The 12,579-nt window shown below is 53.6% G+C and overlaps 2 protein-coding genes across 4 annotated transcripts; both read right to left on the bottom strand.

Annotated features, from left to right (window-relative positions):
- Nucleotides 1–1,216: 1,216 nt before the first annotated feature.
- Nucleotides 1,217–6,116, bottom strand: Lsm4 (LSM4 homolog, U6 small nuclear RNA and mRNA degradation associated). Of its 3 annotated transcripts, XM_041674932.1 has the most exons (6): nucleotides 6,004–6,067; nucleotides 5,264–5,317; nucleotides 3,187–3,228; nucleotides 2,051–2,149; nucleotides 1,793–1,973; nucleotides 1,217–1,576 (listed from the first exon to the last, which is right to left on the bottom strand). In XM_041674932.1, the coding sequence occupies exons 1-6, from the start codon at nucleotides 6,004–6,006 to the stop codon at nucleotides 1,485–1,487; spliced, it is 471 nt and encodes a 156-aa protein (XP_041530866.1). In that variant the 5' UTR covers nucleotides 6,007–6,067; the 3' UTR covers nucleotides 1,217–1,484. The 3 variants fall into 3 exon arrangements, with proteins under 3 accessions (XP_041530866.1, XP_041530867.1, XP_041530868.1); XM_041674933.1 differs by lacking the exon at nucleotides 5,264–5,317 and having other exon boundaries at nucleotides 6,004–6,116; XM_041674934.1 differs by lacking the exons at nucleotides 5,264–5,317; nucleotides 6,004–6,067 and adding an exon at nucleotides 4,964–5,114.
- Nucleotides 6,117–6,290: 174 nt separating this feature from the next.
- LOC121462954 (60S ribosomal protein L28-like) lies at nucleotides 6,291–6,995 on the bottom strand. The gene has a single exon (XM_041674935.1). The coding sequence runs from the start codon at nucleotides 6,993–6,995 to the stop codon at nucleotides 6,585–6,587; it is 411 nt and encodes a 136-aa protein (XP_041530869.1). The 3' UTR covers nucleotides 6,291–6,584.
- Between the last annotated feature and the right edge of the window lie 5,584 nt (nucleotides 6,996–12,579).

The raw sequence follows: 12,579 nt of genomic DNA, 5'->3' as shown, positions 1-12,579 counted from the left end.
GGCGGCCCACAGGAGAGCAGCTGAGGTCAGGTGATGGGTGTGGACACCAGCACAGCAGGCCTGGCTCAGATAGAAAGATCTGGGCCTGGCTTCTGGTTTTTTTTCTGCGGAGGTACTGAGGCTGGATTCCTGGAACTCACTGGGGAGAACACAGAAATCCCACTCAGCTCAGAAGCTTCTAGAAGCCAATGCATCTAAGCCAGACTACATGTTCTAGGATGCAAAGACAGTTGAGGTGGCCGTCCTGGATCCTGTGTCTCAGGAGGGTGGTGGGACAGGAACGGGATGAACACAGGGGCCTAGGGTCTCAGCTGTTGGGGACTGAAGGCCTAGGACAGGGAGGCTACACCATGTCCTGACTCTCAGGGACAGAGGACAGGACCAGGGAACAGAATGCAGTCTTTCATAGCGGTGCACTCGGGATTAATTAACTAATCCCTCCTGGGATTGGAGGTCATGCTAAAATGCACAGTAATCACATCCTCACTGTGTGGGTCATGAGCACAGGTGCAGGAACGGGGACAGAGCCCTCTTGGTAAGCACTCACCGAGCATTCCTGAAGCCCTCGGGTCCCACCCCAGCATTCCCTGGCTGTAATCCCATTCCCGGGAGTCCAGTGTCTTCTGGTTTCCATGGGCACTGGCCATACATGCAATGTGTACACACACGGACAAGTACCCACACAGAAAAAATAAGTGTAAGGAAGAAAAAAAAAAAGTTTGTTGCTGGGTGGTGGTGGCACATGCCTTTAAACCCAGCACTCAGGAAGCAGAGGCAGGCAGATCTCTGTGAGTTCGAGGCCAGCCTGGTCTACAGAGCAAGTTCTTCTAGGAGAGGCTCCAAAGCTACACAGAGAGAAACTCTGCCTCAAAAAACCAAAACCAAAAAAAAAAAAAAAAAAAAAAATCATGAAAGAAAGAAAAAAATAAAAAAGGCCAACCGTGTCATGTTCTAGTTCCTGCTCCAGGATTGCTTCACTGATGAAACAGCTGGTCAGCCCTGACACACACACCCCCACCCGCCACAGCGCTGCAGTCACAGACCTGGCTTTCTGAGTGTCATGTAGCCCAGGCTGGCCTGGAGCTCCTGTTCCTCCAATGCAGGGTCTGCCCCACTCTAACCTCTGCTAGGACCAGGAGACAGACAGACACGGAGAGCACAAGCTCATGGAATTCTGTATCTGATAAGGCGTAGGGAAGGTGCAGGACTGGCTGGCTCTGGTGGTGCTCACCTTTATTTCCTAACAGAAGAGATAGGGGTCAGCTGGGAGGGACTGGCCAGTCTGACACGCGCTGAGCCTATGGTTCCAACATGAAACTGAAATCAAGCCTGGAAGAAGTCGGCCTTTCAAAGATCATCCGGGGCTTCAGAGGTGCCTCCGACTTGGGATCCTCCAGAAACTGAGTCAGTGGGAGCCAGGCACTTCACACAAAGGCACCCGGGGGCTAGTCCACCATCCTGGGCTCTGCTCAGGCTACTTCCATTTACTGCTTTCCTGCTTGCCGCCCTGGCTTCTTCTCGGGCTGACCGCGGCCTGCTCCTGGTATGCCACCCCGGCCCCGGCCACCAAACACACCTGCAGGGGAGAAAAGAGGTAGCGGCTGAGACACCAGCTTCCCTATGCAGGGGCCACAAATGCCTCCAACAGGCAGAGGATGGGTCTGTGGAAGACCCCAGGCTGTACCCAGATCCCCATGGCCTCATCTGCCCACAGGAGCCCACACCCTCATGACTGCTCAGGGTGCATAACGGGGGTTCCTGGGTGTCCCTCCTGACCTCATTGGGACCCTACCTCGGCCAGCACCACCCATGCCTCGGCCTTTCTGCTGCTTCTGCTGCTGTGGTCCCCCTCGCCCGCGGCCCTTGGCGGCCTCTTCCCGCACCATATCGATGATCTCATCGGGGATGCGTAGGTACTTGATGGTGCTGCCACGGATATAGCACTCGGGCATCCGCCAGAACTTGTCGCCGTCCTGGGGAGGGAGGAAGTGTCACAAACGGGCACATTCCCTTCAGTCCAGCGGTGTGGCCCCCCAGTGTGGACACTCACCCTCGATGTGCAGATCACCTCCCGAAGGTTGATGTTCATCCAGTTGTCACAGCTCACCAGGTGCCCATTGTATGTCTCCCCATTCTTCAGCTCCACCAGCTGTGGGAAACCCTGGTCAGCCCGCCAGTGTAGCCAGGCCCCACCACACTGGGCTTCTCCTCCTGACTACAGCTTTAGGAGCTGCTGTGATGAGCAGGCACAGTGCACAAACAGACAAAACTCTACACTAGCTGGGCATGGTGGCAAACCTGGCATCCCCAACTCTGGAGGCTGAGGCAGGAGGATAGTGAGACAACGGGCAAGCCCAGGCTGCTCATCTACATGAGGAATATTACACAGCCAAGAAAAGTGGACGAACCTCAAGACTGTGTTGAGTGGCAGGCGGACCACACGTTCCTCACTCAGAAACGCCTTCAAGGCACAAAGGCAGGCACAGCGGCCAGGGGCTGAGGGAAATGAGGTCTACTTCTGAGGGTAACAATGTTTTAGGATGGGACAGAGGTTGAGCTCTGGCTGTGTGTAAACAGGGAAGGTGCAGGACTGGCTGGCTCTGGTGGTGCTCACCTTTATTTCCTAACAAAAGAGATAGGGGTCAGCTGGGAGGAACTGGCAGTCTGACACGCGCTGAGCCTACGGCTCCAACATGAAACTCAAACAAGTCAGAGGCAGCAATCCTCTTGCGGTACTGGGTATGGAACCTAGGCCTGGAGCATGCTGGACCACCTCTTGTCCACCCAGTAACACTCCTGCCCCTTCTCAAAAAACCGAGTCTCACAAGCTGCCCATGTTGGCCTTGCGCCCATGACTAAGCTGCTGCTGCAGGCTCCCAGGCAGCCGCGATGACAGCTGAAGTCACTGTGCTGGGGACGGGACCCTGTCAGGTGCTCTCAACCCCAGCTTGAAGTTACTCTTATTTTTTTAAACAGATTTTTTTGGACCTTTTACTCTTATTTGCATGTGCTCAAAGAGTGTGTGTGTGGAGGGCAGAAGCCAAGCTCAGGGGAGCCAGTTCCCTCCCCGTCATCATGTGGGTCCTGGTGAACTCAGGTTGCACACCTGGCAACAAGCACGCGACCCACTGAGACATCTTGGAACTGCAGAGGCCTGGGGTTTGGGTCCAGAGTGGCCATACTCACCATGGGGTGATTCTGTGCTGTCTTCAGCAGCGACAACGGGAGCTGGAAGACAGACAGCAGTGTGAGTCCCTAGTGCAGTGCTGACCATACGGGCAAGGAAACCCCTATTGCATATGACTCTAACTTAGGTCACAGGTGACCTCTCACTGTCTCCTCCTGTAGTTAGTAGTCACTTGGACTTCTCTGGACCATTTTAGTCATTTCTCCACACTACTGCAACCCAGAACCACAGGATGGAATACAGCTCTCCATGTCAAGAGGTAACCTTGTGGTAACCTAGAAAGTTATTTATCTGGTTGGTTTCCGGAGATGGTGTCTTGTTATACAGACTAGGAGGGCTGCACCTTCTGAAGCACAGGGCTGCACAGTCTGGGATTTCTGCTTCCGTGTGCTGGGGATGAGGGCATGGGTTCCGAAGTTCTCTATCAGTGGGGAAGGAGTCCCTGGAAACACAGAGCAGGCCTGTCCCTGTGCTTCTAGGAGGGGCGGCTTGGGGCATCTCCTGGGGCCCAGGTGGCAGGACTGATACAGGACATGGTGACAGAGCAGCTGGTAACACTGCCCTCCAGTCCCACAAACACCAACATAAACCACACTTGTCTCCCCAGTATGGGGGGGGAGGGGCTGAGGCAGCGGGATCAGTAGTCAGCCTGGGCTACATGAGACCTATCTTCAAAACTCCCACAAAAACCCAAACACAAGCCGGACATTGGTGGCACACGCCTTTAACCCCAGCACTGGGGAGGCAGAGGCGAACTCTGTGAGTTCGAGGCCAGCCTGGTCTACAAGAGCTAGGTCCAGGACAGGCTCCAAAGCTACAGAGAAACCCTGTCTCAAAAAACCAAAACCAAAACCAACCAACCAAACAAACAAAAAAAAAACAACAAAAAAACCAAACACAGCCAGGTGTGGGGGCACACATATTTAATGCCAATACTGAGAGGCAGGGGCAGGTGGATCTGTGAATCCCAGGCCAGCCTGGGTTACACAGTGAGGCATCATCTCAAAAAAACAAACAAACAAAAAACAAAGCAAAACAAGGGCCCCAGACTCCTCAGGAGCCACCATGTTCAGTACGGTAACTTCGGGTCACAAGAGGACTGGGGAACTCTGCATCCCATGCCTTGATGGTCAGTGACAAGGGTGTCCAGGCCGATCCGCTAACAAATAAAAAAGCCACAGCACGCAGCCTATGGATAAGTTCCAGGGAGGCAGGGGCACTATCGCCACTCTTGGTACAGTGTGAAGCCAGCATGGGATAAGAGACCCTGTCTCAATAAAGAAACAAACACAACAGTCAAATCCCTGGGTACAAGGGACAGCAGGGGTTCAGCGGACACCCAGGGACTCCTGGAGCTGGGTGCCAGGCAGCCACGATGAGGCTTACCCTACCGCTAAACTTTTGCTGTTCTGCCAGGGCCCCAGCCACTGCCCACAGTGCCCTTCCCCAGACTTGCCTTGCTCAATGCTGCTGAGCATGTCCCCACCTCTGGCCAGGTCCTAATGGCCACCCTGTTTCCACCCGCCACAGCAGAGGCCGCTCTGTAATTACGGAGTGATTAGCGCCAGTCCCCCCAGCTAGACAGGACCTCAGTGTGGGTGTGGGTTCTGCTGTGGCAGAAAGGGGCAGTAAACACTTGCTGAACACAGAGGGGTGCCAGAGGGGGCACCTGGCACAGGTGGGGTAAGTAAAGTGTGCCCTGGGGACAGGATGCCACCCTCAGTCCCAGCCCTGAAAGGCTGGGAGGGCCGCTGGCTTTGGCTGTGCTCTAATTACCTCCACACAGAGAACGTGCTGGAGTCCCAGCACCTCCAGCCAAAGGAGCCAGGTTCAGGGCAGGAGATCCCTTCTCGGCCAGCCTCCAGACTTTGGGGTCCAGTGTGTAGATGAGACGGGTGGAGGCCCAAAGTCAACGGCTCAGCGGGGAAACTCCTGTACCAGACTGACCGACCACAGAGATCTAGAGGAGTGTATGGGGATTACACGGGACAGGTGTCCTGCCCTGGGCAACCCCTCCAGGAAGGTCAGGGTTCAGGGGCTGTGTGGTTCAGGATGCAGCCAGTAGGGAGCGCTTACCCAGCATGCGCCAAGCCCTGGGATCCTGCACCACATAACCTTCCAGCCAGCACTCTGGAGGGAGGGGATCAGGGGTTCAGGGCCAGCCTGAGCTACATGAGAGCCTGTTTTCCCAGCCTGAGACAGGTGTGAAGGTGTACACGTGTCTTCTCCATACTCCAGAGACTGAGGATGGAGAATCATGAGTTTGAGGCTAGCCTGAGGTACATGATATTCAGTTTTAGAAAACTGAAACAAACCGAACACCCTACCATCAAGAGCTGAGGAGACGGATTACGTCCGGCTCAGCATGCGACAAGGAGACCCGCCCTCCTCTTGGCCACCAGGTATCACCCTATGAGTGCCAGGACTGGGGAGGCCTGAGCCTGGCATGCTGACATGTCCTCCTGAGCAGGACATGCCGTGTGTCCCGGGAAGAAACAACACTCTGCTGGGTTTGAAAAAGGCGTGGGTGGCTACGGTCAGACATTAGATAAGCGACAACTCGGCCAAAGAAGCCCACGTGAGCCCTCAGCCCCGCCCGCTAGCCGGAAGTGCAGCATTCCTATCAATGATGGTGGCAGTCCCGGAAGCGGTCATAGTCCCTCTTCCGGCCGCAAAAAAACGTGTCTATCCAGAGATAATTCCCAGTGGCGACGGGCTGGGAGCCTGGCGCGGCACCGGTCGCCGCCGGCCTCGGCTTCTCCCTGTTGCAGCAGCGCGGAGGCCCCGAGCACGCGCCCCCGCCCCGCGGCCCTCACCATCTTCCTGCGGAAACACTTCCTCCGCTGCACAGCCGCTCGCGCTCCCGCCGGCGCCCGCGGAGCGCCACCGGACTGAAAGGGACTGACAGAGCCTCCGGCCAATCAGAAAGGGGCTCAAGGGACACTCCTCCAATTGGCGTGAAGTAGGGCGGTGCCTACGGAGCGCGACGGCCGGGCGTGTCGTAATCACGCTGCGGGATTGAGGGGCGGCCGTAAGTGAGGCGTGGGAGAGACGCAAAAGGCCGAGGCGCGCCTTGCGCCCACTCCAGGGCGATGCTGGGAAATGGCGCCTGCGCAGACGCGCGCTCCTCCGTCCGTCTGGCGCCACCCTGTGGGCGAAGCTGATTGGTGCATGTGCGGCTGGACGGCCGGGAGTCCTGCCTGTCACGGTCCGGCCTCCAGCCAGTCCTCACCGCTCCCTTCACCTCTGCTAAGCCAGACAGAGTCCTTGAACACAGACGGCAGGTCCGGCGCTTCCCCCGCCACAGGAGGGGAAACGGAAATTGCTGGACCTGTTTTTTTTTTTTTGATGGTTAAAAAAAGTCAGTAGACTCTTTATTGCTTCTGGGGTGTTGGGCTCAGGAGCTCTTGGTGGGACGGGTCCGTTTCTTCACCACCACAGGCTTCTGGCTTCGTAGGATGGCACTGGCCCTGCGGATGGCCGCCATGCGCAGATCGGGGCTGTACTTGTTCTTTCGGATCATGTGCCTGATGCTGCTCAGGGTGGCCCGTGCATTCTTGTTGATGGTGGTCCTTACGTAAGAAGTAGCTGGTTTGCGCTGACCGGATCTGCGTTTCATGACCACCACGACCCCTTTGCAGTCGGCCGCGGGCTCCACTCCCACTGTCTTGCGGTGAATCAGCCCGTTGTAGCGGAAGGAATTGCGGGCTTTCAGATTGTTAGGTTCGGTGCTGTACGTCTGCTTATTCCTCTTGATCAGGAAACTGGAGCAGTTCCGAACGACCATCCATTGCAGATGCGCAGACATGGCGGCGCCTCCTCTTCTATGGCGGACGGAGACGGAAAGAGCTGGACTTGTGTTTTGAGACAGGTTCTGTGGCAGCCGATGCTCATCCTGAAGTCACAACAGTGCCGCCTCAGCTTCTTGAGTGCTGGGTGTTTGTAATGAGTGTAGTAAGCGCCCTCTAGACGTGTAAAGATAGCCTAGTGGGATCCCTACTGTGTCCAAGGCTGCACCTGATGACCAGAACCCAGGAACGTCTCTCGTGATGACAACTGGGCCATCCATAAGCGAACCCGAGAGCAATGCTCTGCTCTGCTCTTGAGCGGCAACGCCACCTTGATCTGCTCAGCAGCTAGGGTAGGGTAAAAGGGCCAGCCAAAGCACCTCGGCAGGGAAAGAAATACTTTTGAACCCAGGACCAACGAAACCCACCCTGACCCTGAAACCAGTGCCAAAGAAACACACTTTGGCCAGAGTCGATGAAAGAAATATGCCCTGGCCCTGAAATTATTAGGTTAACAAGGTTAACAAGGGCCAGGGAAAGAAACACACTTTGGCCCTGAAGCCAGAGAGAACTCTGCTCCTCACCAACTAAGCAGAAAACCAACCAATCCCCGAGCAGAGATCTAGCCAAGCTGAGCTCAAGGGACTGAAATCTGACCAATTCTCACCTGGAAAATCTCCCTGAAAAACTCCGCCCCTGAGTAGCCCTATATAAACCCTGTTCCGTGTGCTGCTGCCTTTTTTCCCACCCTGGCAGAGGCAGCCACTCTCCTGGGTTCTTCCCTCCCAATAAACCTCTTGAATGAGGTTTGGGTGAGACCTTCTTTTACAGAAATGGAGGAGAGAAGTAACAACATTTCCAGCAAGCAGAGCAGAGCTGTAACAACTTGGCTGGGCAAACCTTCCCCTAGAAGAGCAGAGTCTTACACTGCGGCACACCACAGCTGTAACAACTGTAACAACTTGGCTGGGGAAGCCTCTCCTGCTGCAGCAGAGCTGTTACCCTGGGGAAACCTTTCCCTAGAGCAGGGCTGTAAGCTGCTATGGTACTGTGACCTGTGACCTGTGCTGGTCCTTGGCTCCTGACTGCTGGAATACTTTTCCATCCGAGCTGTAATGCTTACACTAGGGCATCTCCCCCAGGATCCTGACCTTTGAATCAGACTTCTTTTAGAGACTGGACCTGACCTTCAGCTAAGATACAAGTGAGCAACCTTTTGGAGAGATAGGTTTAGGACCACAGACTGGAAGTTAGAGTGTGGACCTTGTTTGATGACCCTTAGCAATAAATAAATAAATAGTTAGTATATACATATTATATATATGAATCATTTGTTTACTGTGTGTTTTACTCAGGACACTGCTGTAGGCCACCAAGGCAATTCCTTGTTTTTTCTTTTTTTCTTTTGGTTATTTGAGACAGGGTTTCTCTGTGTAGCTCTGGCTGTCTTGGAACTGACTCACAGACATCCTTCTGCCTCTGCCTCTGGAGTGAGGGGACTGAAGACGCATGTCACCACACCCAGCATGCTGCACATCATGTCGTGTTGAGAACTCAGATTCTCAAGCTCTCCAGAAGGCACTTTGCTTACGGAACTATCTCCAAGCCCTTCTTTTATCTTGTTTTGTTTTCTTTGGCTGCTGCAGGTGGAATGGGAGCTGTTGGAAGGCTCTGGTGTAGAACATCAATGCTGATATTCTTCTCCTGTGCGCCGCCTCTGTCCCTTGGCACCACTACCCAGGGCTCTCTGGGTAAAGTGGTCTGCCTGCACCAGGACTGCAGACTGTGTCTCAGCAGGAAGGCTGGGGGTCCTGAGTTCCAGCCCCACACCGCCAAAAAAGAAAAGAAAAGGAGAAAAAAGGAAAGGAAAAGAAAAAATCAGTAAATACTGAGGAGGAGAAGTTGAGCACAGTGGTGTGTGCTGTCACCTCAGCTGAGGAGTAGAGGCAGGAGGTTTGGGAGTTCAAGGCCATCCTTGGCTAAGCGCAATTCAAGAACAGCCTGGTCTCCATGACTGTCTCCAATAAGCAACAGGAAAATGTGGCAGGGACCTCTGTATATATAACAAATAAATAATTCTTTAAAAAAACAAAACAACTATAATCTCTATGTTTCTTTCGTTCTTTCTTTATTTTTTGTGATAGAGTTTCTCTGTGTAGCCCTGACTGTCCTGGAACTCACTCTTGTAGACCAGGTTGGCCTTGAACTCACATAGATCCACCTGCCCCTGCCTCCCAAGTGCTGGGATTAAAAGTGTACACCACCACTGCCCTGCTGCTTTAACTTTTTAAAGCTTTGTTGTGTATTACTATTGTGTGTCTTTATGCACATGTTGGGAGGGTCCACAGGCCATGTGTGGGCTTCAGAGGCCTCTCCTCCATTGCTCTCCCGCTTAGATTTGGAGGGTCTCTAACAGAACCTGAAGCTTGTCTTTCTGGCTCTGCTGCCCAGCCAGTGTGCGCCTGGCATCTGTCTCAGTCTCTGCCTCCCCAGTGCAGACTCACGCATGGCAGAGGCTAGCCCTTACCCCAGTGCTGACTCACGCATGGCAGAGGCTAGCCCTTACCCCAGTGCTGACTCACGCATGGCAGAGGCTAGCCTTTACTCAATGCTGAGTCATGCATGGTGGTATTATGCCCAAATCTGTGAAGTCCTCCAAAAGCCAACAAGGAGACAGAGTCCTGTCTGTAAAAGCAAAGAGCCTTTATTTTATGCAAGTTTGCAAACTCGGTTTCTCCGCATGTCCAATGTATTGGAATAAACGGAGAGCCCGGAGCTCAGTTAGAATTGGGTTTTATAGTAGTAAAGGTGGGGGTGAGGGGTTTCTGAGGTTCAGGACCCCTGATTGGCTGACATTTGTCTAGGGGTGTCCTTGTGAGTGTGTGCTGGCAGGTGGTCCTATCTCCAGTGGTTAGAACATTAGGCATTTCCTTTGGATGGTCTGTTCTTGGGTGGTGCTCAGGTAATCTCAGTTTGTGGACCCTCCTGCAACCAGGTGTTGCTTCAGGATAAACTACTGAGACTCAGGCCTCTATTAAACTTATCGATGGCTGAGTCCTACTCTGACAGGTGATAATGGTTGGAAGTAAAGAACTTCCTTTGGGTGATCTGTTCATATTTAGCTTATCATGGCTGGCTCCTACAGGTGAAGCCTAGCCTTAATCTTAATGCTGAGTCACGTATGGCAGAGGCTAGCCTTTCCATGGGTGCTGGGATTTAAGCTCAAGTCTTTTTGCCTACATAGCACATGCTGTTTCCCCACATGGTCATCTCCCTTGGGCACCCAAACAAGTAGCTGGGCATAGCAGCTCACACCTGTGTGTCTTAGTCACAGCTGTTCTATGCTGTGATAAAACTCCATGACCAAAAAGCAAGCTGGGGAGGAAAGGGTTACTTGGCTCACACTTCCGTACTGTTGCTCATCATTGAAGGAAGCCAGGACAGGAACTCAAGCAGGGCAGGAACCTGGAGGCAGGAGCTGATGCAGAGGTCATGACGGGGGCTGCTTTCTGGCTTGCTCTCATGGTTTGCTCAGAATGCTTTCTTCTTTTTCCTTCTTTTTTATTTTTGTGTTTTGACACAGGGTTTCTCTGTGTAACAGCTCTTGCTGTCCTGGAACTCACTCTTGTAGACCAGGCTGGTCTCAAACTCACAGAGATTTGCCTGCCTTCTGCCTCCGGAGTGCTGGGATTAAAGGTGTGCACTGCCACCACCCAGCTCAGCCTGATTTCTTATAGAACCAGAACCACAAGGCCAGGGTTAACCCCGCCTGGAATGGACTGGGCCCTCCCCATCAATCACTAATTAAGAAAATGCCTTACTAGAGACCAGCCTGGTCTATAGAGCACTTTCAGTACAGCCAGGGTTACACAGAGAAACCCTGGTTCAAAGAAACAAAAAAGATAGGAAGGAAGGAAGGAAGGAAGGAAGGAAGGACGAAAGGGGACAAAAGGAAGGCCTTACATGTAGTCAGATCTTGAGGATGCATTTTCTGAGCTGGGTTCCCTCCTTTCATATAAATCTAGTCTGCGTCAGGCTGGCCTAGCAGCAGCCAGCACCCCAGTCACCCCAACACCCCCGTCACCCCAACACCCCCGTCACCCCAGCACACACGCAGAGGCAGAGGAGCTGCTGTGAGTTTTAGCAAGGCTGGGGCAGGGGCAATGGAGGGGCTACCAGTCAGGCCTGTGGGCTGGTGCAGTAGCAGCATGGCAACGCCAGGGCTCATTGGGGCTTAGTGCATGGATCTGAGCCCTGCTGCAGCGGAGGACGGCAGACAGGCTGGGCAACTCTAGTGGGAAGGCTGCTAGAGGTTTGGCTAAATGGACAAGATGTCCATTAAACCGCTCCCCAATAACCAGCTGATGTCCACACATCGGCGGCCAAGGGCAGCTGTGGGCACACGAGCTTCCTTTGTAGTGGGACTCATGAATGCAGACGTGGGCTGAGAGTGGGTTGTGGAAGGCACAGTGTTTGTGCCCCGACCCCCAGCCCCCCAGACTGTGGAACAACCTGAAAGGTGGTGGGCAGAGAATACCAAAGCCTGAGTGAGTGTGTAGGGCTGTGGGTCCCTGTCCCGGCGTGACATGAGAGGCCCGTCAGCTCCCTGTCAGGGCAGAGGAGGCTTATGAGACCCTGCCCCTCCCTGAGGACTTGTAGGCAGACCAGGGCACTGAGGGGCATTTTCCCCTGTGGCGTAAACTTGGGTATTGTTTCTGCTCCTGGAGACAACACAGTCCACTCAGTGAGTCCCAGGAAAGAAAAAAAAAGGAAGGAGGAAAGGAGGGAGAGAGGGAGGGAGGGAGGGAGAGAGGGAGGGAGGGAGGGAGAGAGGGAGGGAGGGAGGAGGAGAGGTGAAGGGAGAGAGGGAAGGAGGGAAGGAGGGAAGGATAAGGTGGTGTGGGAGGGGTAGAACAAAGGAAAGGGGAAGAGAAGGATACAAGGGACATTGCTCATTTGTCAGAGGTGTGTATACAAGGGTCACCCTTCAGTGAACACATGTTAACAAGGCACCCCTCAATCCCAGCACACGCCCAGGGAAAAGGCAGGGGCTAGCCTCTGCCACTTGGTGAAAGTGCTTCATCCTTGCCAGAGCCAAAAGTAATAAAAGAAGCAGCAGTTCCAACAATGCCTGGGGTGTAGGGGCATGGGCATTGCTCCAAGTTTGTGGCTAGCCTGGTTTGTATATCAAAACTCTTCTGAAAACAGAGAGGGGAGGGAGAAAGAAAGGAAGGAGTGGGAAGATGGGAGAGATGGCCACATCTTTAGTACCAACACTTGAGAGGCAAAGCAGGAGGGATCTGTGAGTTCAAGGCCAGCCTGATCTATATAACAGGTTCTGGACCAGCCAGGGCTCTGTAGTGAGCTATCTTTTTTTTTTTTAAAGATTTTATTTATTTATTATGTATACAACATTCTGCCTCCATGTATGCCCACATGCCAGAAGAGGGCACCAGATCTCATTACAGATGGTTGTGAGCCACCATGTGGTTGCTAGGAATTGAACTCAGGACCGCTGGAAGAGCAGCCAGTGCTCTTAACCGCTGAGCCATCTCTCCAGCCCCGTGTAGTGAGCTATCTTAAAGACAATGTAAAAGGGCTGGA

Source organism: Microtus oregoni, unplaced genomic scaffold (assembly GCF_018167655.1).
Source record: "Microtus oregoni isolate MIOR12 unplaced genomic scaffold, Mior012 000025F_ref0000491, whole genome shotgun sequence".
Taxonomy (NCBI): Eukaryota; Metazoa; Chordata; class Mammalia; order Rodentia; family Cricetidae; genus Microtus; species Microtus oregoni.
This window is presented reverse-complemented; position numbering and strand designations above follow the sequence as displayed.

Bases quoted from the DNA above. Each gene is read 5' to 3' on its own strand.
- Lsm4 (XM_041674932.1), bottom strand. The intron at 2,150-3,186 runs GTGAGTATGGCC...GGTTTCCCACAG, and splicing joins CAGCACAGAATCACCCCATG to CTGGTGGAGCTGAAGAATGG. The intron at 1,974-2,050 runs GTGAGTGTCCAC...CTCCCTCCCCAG, and splicing joins AGGTGATCTGCACATCGAGG to GACGGCGACAAGTTCTGGCG.
- LOC121462954 (XM_041674935.1), bottom strand. From the start codon at position 6,995: ATGTCTGCGCATCTGCAATGGATGGTCGTTCGGAACTGCTCCAGTTTC.